Here is a 14,978-nt window from a genome sequence, read left to right on the forward strand (position 1 = left end):
TCTTCTTAGTTTTTATACAGGATTATATATTTACGTATTTTACCAGTTAATGTCTATTCATAGCAAATACCCTGGAAAAAAAACCAGCAGTTCCCCAAGCAAAATTGCTAGAATACCGTTTGCTGCTATTTTAACAAAAACTTCAAACATGTACATATGTAATACCAAAGTACACTTACATGAACTAATTTATTTTTAAGAACAACTCTGTAAAGGTTTTGGTAATGGTTCAACCCAGTGAAAACTAGGTTTGCAGTCAGCATGAAGGGTTTAGTGCTTTCAATGGAATCTTTGAACTCTCCTGGTAAAAGTCAGATTCCCAAGCTGAATATTCCAAGCAAGATGATTTCCTACTTTTTCACCTATGTATGACAAAGATGTTCACTAAATAGCTAGCTGAGCTGTATCTGTCTTTCACAACTAAAGCAAAACAAAGATATGTACTCTTCCTTTTCACATAATGGTCTTTAAAATATCGAAAATCAAAAACTATACCCAGCAAGCAATTTTAAACTATAAAGCCAACAAACAGAGAGAAGGTGATTCTTACTAGATTCACAATTGTGGGTTTTTTCTTATAGACTGCAAGGTAAGTTTCCATTAAAGAATAATGCAAAATACAGCATCTATCTTTAGACTAGTAGTCATTTTTTAAAGTCTTGTCACACAAAAACCAGTACGTTTCAGCTTTATTTGTTCATATTTGTTCCATAAGGTGCAGTATATAAGAAGATCCGTTGCAAGCTAGATATAATATGCTGAAGCTATTCTGTAACCCCTACCCTAAAACAGAATTTGTGAAGTTAACTGAATTTGTATCATTTATGTGTAAAGTTATACAGTGAGTAGCAGCAATAACACTTGTCACAGTCAATATGGTCTAATGCTAAAGGTAATAATAGCAGTAAGAGGACATGTCTTTTACTAGACCAACCAATGCAGTTAGAAACAGTGTCATGTATTTAGTAAAACACTCTTTCCCTCCCCCCTGTTCTGAAACAGCAAGAGTAACACACAAAACCTCATAGTGAACAAGTTATAGATTTAGGTGTAAGGCTAACAGTCTGGGAAAATCTGGAGCAGAAAAACAGGGTACAAGAGGAAACATTAATGAAGTTTTTCCAGTGACCACAGCAGTACGTGGAAAAAAGTTGTCAAATGCTATGTCTTAAGACACAACAACTACATAACTTGTTCTTTGAGTGATTCTTATGTAAAGGAAATACAGTGATAAATTAAGCTGGGAAATAAAGTGGATAAATCAGAGCGTTTCAGTGACAACAAGGATGCAGAAGCACAACTGTGACTTGAAAAAAACTGTACAGAATAGTTCCAGCAAGAAACAGGGATCAATACTCCTGCAGACATGGATTCATGAGCACAATAAAAGGAAAGGTTACAGTTCAGATGTGCTTCAGAGAAATAAAAATAAAGTAAATTTACCTCAGCTACTTCAAACCTCAGCTGGAATTCTGTCATATTTTTCAGTGATTCTTGTTTAGATAGCTTTTTTCGCCTTGTACTGCTAGCTCGCTTGAGGGAACCAGATGGGGCTTCAAAAAATGGCACGTCTTCCACAGGACTGCTTAGAGCATCATAAAATTCTTCTTCTGATTCTAAGGATTAGTTCACAACAATATTACATACACATTTTAGACAGCCAATATTTTTTGCAGTACTAGGACCTAGAATTTTTAGCCTTAATCTATAAGAACTTAAATGTGCAAGTATGGAAAGATTACCTAGCTGATAACTAGCAACCAACAATGTCTGTTCCTATAATTACCTCTGCTCCTACCTCCACAACTTTTTATCACACCTACAGCTCCTGCCACCACATCATCATACATCATTTCTCATCAACTAAGTCCATCAGCATTCTCTCACTACTGGCTGTGAAAAAGACAGTAAAAACTGTGGCTCATCTTGCATTCAGTGTGAACTCATAGCTTAATAACCAACTCTTCTGCTGGACTGAACGTTGATGACCGTACAGATGCCTTTGCCTTACTATCAGCAACACTACTGTGGATCTCTCCCTGTTAAGGATCTCCCATTTCAGGAGAGACACCTAAGGACTATCAAGCTTTTAAACCACCTGACATTACTACAGAAGCATGACAAAGACAAACTAATTGCACCATCTTACACAGCTCTTTTCCATCACCTAAAAACCATAAACAGTGAAGTTAAAGGTAACGTATCTTTCTTCTGACAAAGCTGAAGTGATATAAAGAGGTATTTTCTAAGGCTTAAAAGCACCTTTGAGCCTGGGGGGTGAAAACAGAGAAATAACATGAATCCATTAAAATGATTACACAGCTGTATGTATAGTATAAATTAAAAACCAGACTTGATTCAATCTAAAGTCTAGTTAGTACTCTCTCAAATTCATTGTTGCCACTGTTCACTCTCACCTCACCCTAATGTTTGAGAACTGAAAGACACATTCTCTCTACCTTGGGGCACTTAAAGGAACTAATACAAAAAACAGATGAAAATGCACAAATATGTATTTCTATACATAGTGCAGACACACTGAATTTAAAGTGATAGAGTACATGTAAAAATTAAGTTCACTAATAATTTTGCTAGTGTTTACAAACCACATATATCATTAACTTGCGAGAGAAGAGGTACTGCTCTCTATTTCTCCAGTTTAATGTTTTGGCATGACAAAGGTGACTGACACTGAAATAACACCTATATAGTTGATTATTTTTCAAACGTTAACTACTAGATGGAATGTTACAATCTAGCTAAGCTGTCTGAACAGCAAGGCAATATTAAACACGACTAGCTTCTTCACAGACATTCTTCTCTTTGATCCTGCAGAAGTTGAAATATTTATTTATAACAACACAGTAGTTTCTAGCAGTCATTATTTCAGTATTTTGTTAATTTAAATAAATCCAGCTAAGCAGAGGAGAAATCCTTTACAGTAGAAAAAATATCCAAAACCATCAGAGGACTAAGTACATACTGAAGCAAAAGATGACATACATACTACTTCAGATGTTCTGAATAGAGGTTTGTAGAAACATATGCAAAGACATCCTACCAAATAAACATTTTACTGCTTTGCCTTCAGAAAGGGAAGGGCAAGAACAAGCATACAGAATTCTACTGCTGTGAGAAAAGACACAAATATTTTGTACGAAGTGAATTGTAATAAGCTGTGCAGAACATAACACTACTCAACCTGCAGGAACTTGAAACAAAGCCAAAAATGGTGACTTACTCCAAAGGAACCAAATTCAACAAACTCAGAAACTTGACTTGATCTGTTTATCAAATCAGACTTCAAAATAGATCGTATTACCTGACTCAGCAAACGAATGAAGATCCAACACAGGAAACACACCTTGTGATAAATGTGGTGCTGACAGTACAGGGGATACTGCAGCCTGAAACAGGAGATAACAAATTTTTTTACAAGAATTCACTGGTCATGCATGCTATTGCAAGCCCATGTGCTCCACGAAGTTTTACGACTTAAGGAAACTGGTATTATTTTAAATACAAATCATTGCATTTCAACACTTGCATTACTAAAATTAAAAGCATGGAGAGACATGAGGCCTAAATCAGGTAGAAACAGCAGGTACTACACATTCATTTAGCTACAGAGAAAATACATTAGGAAACACTGCGCAGCCATTCAAACATCCAACTTCACAGATGAAAAGATGGCCAGAAAAAGCACATCATATGAAAACTCAGGGAAGACAAAACCTAGTCCCTCATAGGGCTGCAGTATGGCAACTTCACAGAAGAGTAAAAGTTGAACTGTTCTTTATAAAAGTCACATGATACTAGTGACAGGTGGGGAAAAGGAAAAAAGACATCAGAGAAGACATAAGAGCACACGAATTCTTCCTAAATTTCACAGAATCACAGAATCATTGTTGGAATCATAAGCTGGAGAAGACTTTTAACAGCATCAAGTCCATTTGTTATTCTAACGCTACCAAGCCTAACGCTTAAACCATGCCTGTAAGCACCACATCTACGGATTTTTTAAATACTTCCAGGAAATGTGACTCAACCACTTCTCTGGGCAGCCTGTACCAATGCTTCACCACCCTTTCAGTGATGGAAATTTTTCCTGATTTCCAATCTAAGCCTCCCCTGGCACAATTTGAGGCCATCTTCTCTTGTCCTATTACTTTTTACTTGAGGGGTGGGGTGGGGAAGAGACGAACATCCACCTGGCTACAGCCTCCTTTCAGGTACCTGTAGAGAGCAGTAAGGTACCCCCCTTGAGTCTCCTCCTCTCCAGGCTAAACCGCCCCCGTTCCCTCAGCCGCTCCCCATCAGACTTGTGCTCCAGACCCTGCACCAGCCTCGCTGCCCGCTCTGGCCACGCTGCAGCACCTCAGCGTCCCTCTTGCAGCGAGGGGCCCAAACCTGAACACAGCGTTCGAGGTGCGGCCTCACCAGTGCCCAGGACAGGGGGACCATCGCTGCCCTGGCCCTGCTGGCCACACTGTGTCTGGTACCAGCCAGGGTGCTGCTGGCCGCCTTGGCCACCTGGGCACACTGCTGGCTCACGCTCAGCCGGCTGTGGACCAGCACCCCCAGGCCCTTTCCCACCAGGCCCTTTCCAGCCGCTCTGCCCCAGCCTGTAGCGCTGTGTGGGGCTGCTGTGACCCAAGGGCAGGACCCGGCACTGAGCCCTGTTGAAAACCAGATGCTAGCAGTGTCTTCATTTGTGAGATGCGGTTATGCACAACCCAGAGACGTAACTGAAAATTCATAAAATGTCACTGCTTTGCCACTACAGCAGATAAAAGGAAAAGAATCCTCATTCCATGTGGTATCACATATGACAGAATTAAATTCTCCTAGTGGAGGTAACCAAATGGTTTATTCACTAAAGCCAGATTTCCCATCAAGCCTTAGAAAGTAGTCCCAGTGGTCTGAGTTTGTACAGAACTATCGCTTTCATGTTCCATGTGCATATTTAGTATACATGTGCCTTGCACAGAGTACTAAAGGAAGGAGAGAGATGTGCACTGTCTGTATGTCTTTCTTCTTGAATGTCTTTGGCTCTGGACTTGTGCAAACAGTAGTTCTCCCTACCCACCCCGATATTGCTACTTTAAAAGCCCAGCCTCAGACAATCATTCAGAAATCTAAGCATTATTCCAGCAAAGAAACATGCACCTCTGAACATGGCTTCCAAGGCTCGATTTATCTCACTCTCCACATTTCAATAGTCTCTTTTCTGCCTCCAGCCACATAATTCAACCTTACTGAATATATCCATGTCTATGACTAGTAGATACAAGTCTCTAAGAGTCTTTTAACAGTGAAAGTGTCTCATACATAACACTTTCACATTCTAAGACTACAATGAGAAGAAACTGTGAGAATTTACTTCACAGTACCAAATCACAAGAAGCAAAGTCTTCCACACTGAAGTGGCCAGCCTTCTTCTACAGAAGCACAAGAAAGTACAGAGTGCAAAAACCTAGAAGGATCTGCTCTGAACAGTCTTCCATTTTTGCAGCTCAAGAACAATTCCTCCACAAAACAAAGTTCACATGGGGAGCTCTGAAAAAGGGATTCACATCCTTTTAGGTTCAGAAGTGATGTGATGGCAACACAGCTCAGAACAATGTCAGCTACAAGGATAAAAGCATGGGAGTGTATCTGCCACCAACAAAGCAGCAAATTAATTCAAATTAACTGAACTTAATACCAGCAATTTGAGTCTGTCCAGCTCTATAGTAGATGGAAGCTTAAGCAGACAAGTTTAACCATAGGCTTTAATACGGATGCTGCATATAATGCAAATACATTCACACTGGCTGTCTTCCCTCACCTCATCTTGAGCATCACAAGTAGTATACAGGTAATACTAAGCACAAAAGCACTTGAAATATTTTAAATGAAATAGTTGAAGTCTAAAATTCAAATATAAGTAATGTTATAAAGTACAGGATAATCATCATATGTGTACACATTTTATTTATTTAAAACTAAAATCCCATCACTTATTCTTGAAGGAAGTCTGTGATTAGTTGCACAAAACAGAAACTAGGGTGGCTTTTGGCTCAGGGACACCGTTAGTATAGGAAGACTGAAAGAGCATGTCAGGGCAGAACTAGTTACAATTTTAATGTCACCACTAAAGACATAGCAGGAATTACATGTTGAAGGGAAACTATCTTCACTCTATACATACTTTCAATAGGTATGCATGTCTAGTTGTGTGCATTTACTGTTATTTAATATTATGCTAACATAAACCACAGAAAATGCCACCAAAACTGAAGCAACAGCCATCAGAAACAGGGCAGAATAATTTGTACAAATACGCAAAGATAATAATTAAATAATCTTTTTAAAAAAACACAGAGAGAACCATTATTCCTTTAGAATCAAGTACACAAAAGATTAAATAACAGATAATTAGAAGTATTTGCAAACGACAAATGGATAGCCCAATTATGTCTTTAACTTTGAGATTTCACATATGTTCAAATGATAGGACTGCTTTAAAGATACATAAAACATAGCCAGATCATGCAGACTAGAGTGGTGTTTAACATTTGCAACTCAAGAGTTCATTTCCTAGTTTTGTTAAGAACAGCTCATATCAACAGGTAAAGACCACTTTTCAGTAGTAATAAGAACAAAGTGGCAGTCCTCAGTCCTCAAAATGGCATAAAATAGTGACCTGCACCAGTTTTAACTAAGGAAAGGGGGTGGGCAAGTAGGGGGAGAATGCACTCCACACCCATAAACCTTAAGACATGCAAGACAGAACTGCTGCCCACTCAGGTATGCTGTGTAACTGACTGAAGAGAAGCTGTGATGAGCAGTTAAGTCAGATGAAATGAAGCTTCCACTTTTTCCAGTCAGATGCTGTTTAGCCAACATAGCCACAGCTAGCGGATATTTTTTGTTTCATTTTTGAAAGTTAAACTCCTATCTAAGATCCACATACCATTTAAATTCTAAAAATTCCGAAGTGTCAACCTTCCCTTTGCTAAAAAAAAAAGCTGAACCCAAACTCTGCAGCACTGATATATATGTAAATTTGAAGATACAATTAAACAAATCCTCAACAAAAGTTTGTTAACCACAATTAATATGAACTACAAAGTAATTCCCAGACTAGCAGAAGGTTGCGGGGCTGGGGCAGGGGAAGGGGAGGAAGCATTTTAAATTCAGCCACTGAACAACTATTCCATAATTTTCAGCCAAAGATCACAATAAACTAAATAACGAGCAAAATTTCTATAGCTTTAGAGAATTAGTTAAGTTTTTCAAGAAGTACTAAGGACATGCTTGTTCTCCACTTCCTTGTGCTCCGTTCAAAACTGCAACACTAAAAGCAAAAAGAGGTTTTTCTGATATTTTTTAAAGGCCTTACCTCAGTTAGTTTTGGAGGAGAACTGGTAGCAGGAGCACTTTCTGGTTTAGGAATGCTATCGATTAGCTCCAAGATACTTGTCAGCTTCTGGTCTGATATTTGGATAGAAAGTAAAGGCAGCTGTCCAGAAAGTTTGAACCTGTTTTGTAAACACAGTTATCTTTAAACTATTTTATTCAAACTTTACATAATTTCCTTCTGAAAACACACAAGTCTTCCTAGTCAGAAAACTACTCATCTAACCATTGTGTTTTGAGAGATATGTATTTAATGTCTGTTGCACGCAGAAGTTACTTAACTAGTGAACAGCCAGTTATTAATGTAATTTATACTTCCTGTAATTTATACTTCCATTTGATACAATGTCTTGCAGATCAGGACTGCAAATAATACTAATAACCACTTCTAATTTGGCTACATAAGGTATATTTTCCTCCTGATGAGAAATTGTTCCCCCTTGTTTGGCACATTTAATTTAATTACTTGTAATAAATCACATAACGGAACCTTTAAAAGTATTTTACAGACAAAAAGATGGTTTGGTTTGGTTGGGGTTTTTTGCATAAGAATGTTTACAGCCCAAAACTTCAAGCAAAGTATACACAATACGTTCTAAAAATTACATATATTTAAGCTGACTCTAGCAGTAGTCTAGATATATAACAGAGAAATAAATAGCATAGCTATAAAGGACATAACAAAAGAAGTCTTTAAAAATGAAAGCAGTAAGACATATTTTAAGCCTGTTTGAATAGGCTATGGCCAGTATCAAGTAGAATCACTTCAAATGTAGACACTGATTTTTAAAGACCTAAAACCTATTACAGTTTCTCACAGAACTGAGCAGAACAGAAGTAAGGAGAGAAGTGGCTTATGCTTTTATTACAACACCTAGTTAGAACAGATTAAGAGGTCTGTTCAAAAAGTCAACTATCTCCCGACAGTGGGCAACAGCAGATGCTTAAACACATAGGGTGTAAGGCACAGGACCTGCCATTTCCTTCCAGTTTTGCTGTGCTTAACTCACAGCTCAGTCATCAAAAGGAACAGAATATAATACAATGGAGAAGGTATGAGGACAAAACCCCTGAAATTTCAATTACCTTCAACTAACCACAAAAGTAACTGGAAAAACAGCTCTTCATACCTGAACAAGTCAAGCATGAAATTGTACACATTAAAGCACCTAGTTTTCTACAGTTTATGAACTTCTTCACAACCTTAAGTTCTCACAGGTAATTAAATCTCAACTACTTTTGACTTTTCTTAATTCCAGTTCTGTCAGCGATAAATTTAGACTTTTTTTTTCCTTTCTTGTTCTTTTATTTTAACAGAGAAGGTCAGGGTAGATGTGTAGCTTCTGGATCTGAAAGGACCTGTCCATCTGCTTAAGTGCTTCAGTTATCTAGGACACAGCAATTCTCACTTCCATTGCACTTAAACCTCCCTACAAAAAAATTCATGTATATTGTTAAGACATTTTTGATGAATGTTTGTACAACAGATAGCCCATGCCGTTACATGGGAAGCGCTTAGCAGAGGCAAGGCAGATAACTGCAAGTAATCACAGGCTCACAAAAATACTCTTAAAAGCTTTAAAGGTTCAGAAAACATCTGGAAGTGGAATAAAATTATTCCCAACCTGTAGAGACTGAGTCATGGAGGAGCTAAGTACTTCAATAGATGAGGAAACCTGCGCAAAAGTTTTTTGAAGTTCAGACTGGTTATATTAAAGAGAAAGAAATGTCAAGGATGCCATTCTCAAAAGCTGCAAATAAGTACATTCCTCTAAATTGGATATTTTTTTTCTTAAATGAACACAATTATATGGCAGAATTCTCTTAATATTGGTATCCTAATTACTGGCTTCATACACCTTCATAAACCAGATGAGAAGACTCCCAGCCACTTCCTTCAGAAGTGGGGGAAACATATCACAGGATAAAGCAAACATAAAAAAAACAATTTACACAGGCTAGAAAACTACAGAATCATATTAGTGCTTCCAAATGTCAAGTGAAAAAAACTGTAAGGAGCACTACACCCAATTCTTAGAAATGAAAGAAAGGCAGGTACTCAGATCCAACCACAGTGAAAGCCTGTCTTAAGGGTTAGGAAACGAGCAGATGAAAATACAGGTTAACAGTGAAAGGCCCTTGATACAGTGCTCTTCAACAAATGAAAGATAAATCTGTATTCTCTTCAAGGCAGCAGTATAGAAATGTGCCTTCCTAAAGACAGCACAAAGTCCTGGTGAATTCATTACTGGGTTTGAACAATAAAATCACAAGGAATTCAACTGGATTCAATGTACAAACGTCAAAAAATAAATTAAAAAAAATAGACACCCACACAATTAGCTGCTTTTTAGATAACTTAGTATAATAGGTGCTCTCTGAACTAAGGAATTAACTCATAAAACCCTACTACATTAAAGAAAGCAATTTTGGTACTAGTTTTTGCTGTAGATCAAATGTTTTTCCACTCACCTTTCTCAATCAAACTATGCTATTCCACAGCACAGTTCCAGATATGAATTAAAAGAGCAGGAAAAATATAATGCTGGCTCTATATGCAAGTATACTTATAAAAATGGGAATATAAAGGAGCAGCTACATGTATACTGAAAATACACTCATGTATGTGTAACTGAGGTGAGCAATACTGATTCATAATACCCTATACTCAAGTAATTACTAAAATTTAGAGGATTTTTTCTGACAAAAGCTATCATTTAATCTTTATCATTTGTGTACAATTTCATCTAGAGATCACATGAGCTTTAATATTTGTTCATAAATATTCATTAACTGAAAATTCTTTTTAAAAAAGAGAAATTATGCAGTGATTAGCGATTTGGCATTTGAAGCGACACTGATACTGACAGTAATGATGAGTTTGAGTAGTAAGATCTAGACGCCAACAGAAAATAGAACATTTGATTTGGAAAATACATAACCAAATGTAAAAATTTGTCATACAATCCTAACTGGATATATACTATACCAAATTTCATGATTTCCAGACTTCTTAAAACTCAAAGTGAGAAGGAAAAGCAGCAAGCCCTTAAAGAAAAGGTCAGATCTGCACCATCATATAAAAGGCTGCTGCACCTGCCATTTCAAGACTGGCAGATGACTCTAGCATATCGTAATACCATCAACAGAATAGAGACTGGAAGCATTTGGAGAGTAAAGGAGGTAAAAAATGAACAAGTTCGGCTGCTGTTGAGTCACAGTATCAACATGATAGATTCTAAATGGTTACTTGCTCTTGCTACAGGTTAAAGAATTAGTTATGATCAGCAACTAACTGTGGCATACAACTTATCTAGTACTAAACTGCTGTCCATGGCATTCCTAAGAGCTGTAGACAGTGCAGGTACTCATAAAGAAGCAGCAGCTGATCTCCAAGCCGCGAAGTGACTGTATGAGAATTTGAAACACAGAAGTAATATCCATTAGGGAAAATCTTCCCAGAATCAGTCTAAACACATACACTGCCAAAAGGAGAAGCACAGCTGGTAGCCAAGACAGTTTGACAGGTAGTAGTACAATACTGCAGCAGGTGTTCTCATTAAGAGCAGAAACTCCTTAACCCATGTTATACTAGCATAACTTGGACAGATGTTGATTACAAACCCACCTAAAAAAAGACAATTTATTGTATGACCATAGAAATGAAATCTGATTTTCTCTCCTTGGAACTTCTAACATAAAAAAAGAGATTCCTTTGAGCTGTATTTCCCTTATCTCACTTTCTCCACCAAAGAAAAAGTACAGAGGAAAAGAGAAAGATGTTTTGTAAACCCAAGCATCAAAATTCAGACTGCAGCCTCCCAGCCTTCCAGAAGGTGGCACCATTATACCATGCAATCATTGATCTGTGTTGCTAATACACAGCACTGCTGATGCGTATTAAGGTTTTTCCTGACTAAGTAAATCCTAAGTTCTTCATAATTGTTTTACTTCATAACCTGCCTCTTGATTTTTTCTGATTGTACTAAACAATTTTCTGCAATAGCCGAGGTCTATTTTTATGTCATTAATTTTCTGAAGTGCCTAGCTGAAATCTAAATTTCCAACAGTATTAAAAATGAAGTAAGCATATACACTAGCTTGTTGTAGCATAAAAATATGATTCTTATTAATGACATAATAAACCAAATTACCCTGTAATGCATTAATACACTAGTTTACAAGTACTTCAGAACCAACTGGACTTTTTGGTAGTAGTGTCCTTATCAGGCATTAGTGAGGATGCACTTTCCAAATCAAGCGCAAAGGTAATATCTGCCACTTTGACTCAGTGATTTTTAACAACAAAATTTCATCATTAATAGTAAAATACATTTGCTTCTGATCGAGTATAATTTCCATAACCAAAAGGTTTTTTGCTAAATAAAGCCTAAGTGCAAACCAATGCAGCTGTTTCCCTGAGAAGTCATCTCTAGTAGGTAAAATGGCACTATTAATAACTTAAGTGAAAGGGAGTATAACAGCACATTACTTTTCAGAATAAATTTGTGATGTTTATAGAAGAGACTTTGTAAGTTCATGTTTTTTGCTCATCAGTACTTTCAATGAGAACTGCAATAGTTCAAAACTATTTTTGAACTGCAAAATGAGAACAGCTACTAGAAAGACCTAATTAAAACAGCTAATAATATCTAATAAAAATCTTTAAATATATTATACATACTTATTTTAGAACATCATAACATTTTAACACCTCTTCAACATATGGCAGTTACTGCAGTTTATTCTCTATTTTTCTCAGTGAAGGTATTTTACTTCCAAGACACACACACGGCCAATGTAAAATAACGGAAGTATAATTAGATCCCTGATTTTTTTTTCTTCCCCTAAAAAAGTCATTTACCATAAAATTTCAAGATAGGAAAGAACCCACATACTTAGGCATTCTTGCATCTGTAACAACCATAGCCCTGCTAAATTCCACTTTCACGTCTAAGGGCTGCAAGATATGTTGAGATGAGCATTTCAGCTTCCGAACCTCTTGCCAGTTCTCATCTATAAGAGCAAATAAAACCTTTGTTTTAAACACTGAAAGAGATTACTTCCCATTACACATATCACAGAATTAAAGTATCTGATATTAATTAGCATATATTGTTAAAAATTCAAGTGACGTGATCTCTTTTACAGTTCTATCAATACATGCGAACATAGAAGATCTGAGCTACTTAATTTCTACCGTTCACATCTAAAGAGCTACCCCATCTACGCTACAGACTAAGGGCCCAACTCTTAAAATACATGGTACTAGAAGTTTAGGCTCTGGATTCCCCTCTGGAACCAAAGGGTTAATAGTCAAATGCTTTAGACTTCTCTGGTTCTGACTCTTTCAATATTATGAGTTCCCAATCTACCAGTGAAAGTTCCCTTCAATAAGGGATTCTCATCTTAACCCTCAAAAAATGATCAAGTTACCATTATTCATGGATTCTGCTCTGAATTGGAGGGAAACAAGGAAAAGGCACTGAAGGAAAATACTGTGAATAAATTACACCTTTATATTTATTATGCAACAAATCAAATGAGACCTCTTCAAAAATAAAGGATCTATCTGAACTTTGTTTATAGCAAAAACTAAGATTGGAATCTAAGGCCTGAAGATATGTTTTAGAAATCTGTAACACGTTCATAGCACTCAATTTAGAACATGCTCTTGAAGTATGTTCCAAAGATTCTCCACTGCTTCTCTGTTAAAAATATAAAGGCATATAACCACTAAAATATTCCTACCCAATACAGAAGAATTACTTTCATGAATACTTACCATGTTTGCTGTACAGTAACTGTATACTGCTGAGCTGGATATCAAAACTGTCGTAAGCTCTTGACATTATATCTTCAATAGTGCTTTGTCCTACTTTGAGTTCTGATAAATCAGAACGACTTTTGCTTTTCATCTTAAAAAAAAGGCACAAAAAAAGCATAAATCAATTTCAAAAATCCCAAAGCATTAATTCCACAAATACGTGATCCTACCGTGACAAAATAGTAAACTTTTAAGTCCTCATAAGGGCACAGTCTTACAAACATCACAGCAGAGAATTAATTACTTAAAATTAGTAGCCCGTATAAAAAAAAAAAGAGAAAAAAAAAGTATTAAACTCCATTTCTTTTTCAATGAAAAAAGCAAAATTAAAAAGGAATTAAAAATCCATGACATTTTGTACTATATATTGTATAGAATTTCCTTTAATAAGTGACTTGCACCCCCAAGTATGAAGTCTCAAATTCTTTGTAACCAGTAGAATAACTGTAAGGGGTTTATATATATGTAAGAATATTACTGCATTAGTCATCTCAGAAACATGAAATTTATTTTTGAATCCTCTTGAATTTAGTTGTGGTCTTACCCTGTTACGTGTTAGTCAAACAGAGTAAAAGGGAAGACGGCATTTGGATTGTTCGTGATCTATGTTCAAGGTCTTTCCTTTAATATCAGTCACTATCCCTTTGTCTCAGTTGTGGAATACAAGTGTGAAATACCAAAGAAGTATGGGTATGTGCCCTCTGTGCTGTTCGTCTCCAATAAAATATGGCTGTCCTCATCCTTAAATATCTACTATTTTGGATCCATATCGGTTCTTGTCAGGCTCAGATAATATTTTGGATAACCATGAAACAAACAGCTTTACATACTAGTATCCAAGACACAGCACGTCTTTTTCCAGTGCTACTGAACTACAATCACATTACAAAAATAACGTACAGATTGAAAACTCAGAATTTACTAAATTAATGTTGCCTGTGTAACCTTAATTAAGTCTGCTAATGTATCTGCATTGAGATACAGTTTAATTTTATATGCCATTTTCCCCCTTGGGAGTTGATCTTATCCAGTACATAACTGAGGGAAAAAGACTATTTGTTTTGTACTGAACATACTCATTCAACGAATGACCTACATTTCACTTAAGCATACGTCAATCAAAGTGAATACAGAATTATTAATTGTATCCTGAGAGCATTTAACTTCTGTCTTTTTGTATGGCCACATTTCTTCATCTTGCTTTCTAATTTCTATTAGACAGGAACCAATCCAAGAGTTCCATTCACTATGAAAATTACTTGTCCATCGCAGAAAGAAAAATCTCAGAAATATCTACTGGAGTCCAATTCTGAAACATTCTTCTATGTCTTATTCTGAGATAAAATTTACTAATGGTGGAGTAGATGAGTGGGCTGTTCTATTTCCCTTCCTCCATTAGATCTAGAAGGCTGTCTCAAGCACCCAACCAACATACAGATTGATTACTGAACTCTACAAAGTGCCTACAAATGACCAGTATTCAGAAGAGCTGGTAAAATAATTAGTCACTGAAGTTAACAGATCCAGTTGTAAATCCAAATTATTTTTATGATCTACACAACAATGTTTCTCACTAACTCCATTTTCTGCTCAGACAGAACTCTGGCGGGAACATGTTGCCACCCACGTGCCAGGCCGCAGGCTGTGCCTTGCTCTTCCACCAGTACAGGATAGCAACAGCGAGCACACCTGTGGGAGATGCACCCAGCCAGAGGAACCCCTCCGCTGAGCAACAGAGCTCTGGGAG

General features: G+C 36.8%; 1 protein-coding gene across 3 annotated transcripts in view; it reads right to left on the reverse strand.

Annotated features, from left to right (window-relative positions):
- The window catches only part of VPS13A (vacuolar protein sorting 13 homolog A), a 112,503-nt gene that overhangs the window by 66,434 nt on the left and 31,091 nt on the right, over nt 1–14,978 (reverse strand). For all 3 annotated transcript variants that reach the window (XM_055790454.1, XM_055790456.1, XM_055790455.1), the window contains exons 21-25: nt 13,190–13,322; nt 12,303–12,420; nt 7,388–7,526; nt 3,323–3,407; nt 1,444–1,616 (exon numbers count right to left, since the gene is read on the reverse strand). In XM_055790454.1, coding sequence (XP_055646429.1) covers nt 1,444–1,616; nt 3,323–3,407; nt 7,388–7,526; nt 12,303–12,420; nt 13,190–13,322 — 648 coding nt within the window. The remainder of the gene's footprint in view (nt 1–1,443; nt 1,617–3,322; nt 3,408–7,387; nt 7,527–12,302; nt 12,421–13,189; nt 13,323–14,978) is intronic.

Source organism: Falco peregrinus, chromosome Z (assembly GCF_023634155.1).
Source record: "Falco peregrinus isolate bFalPer1 chromosome Z, bFalPer1.pri, whole genome shotgun sequence".
NCBI lineage: Eukaryota > Metazoa > Chordata > Aves > Falconiformes > Falconidae > Falco > Falco peregrinus.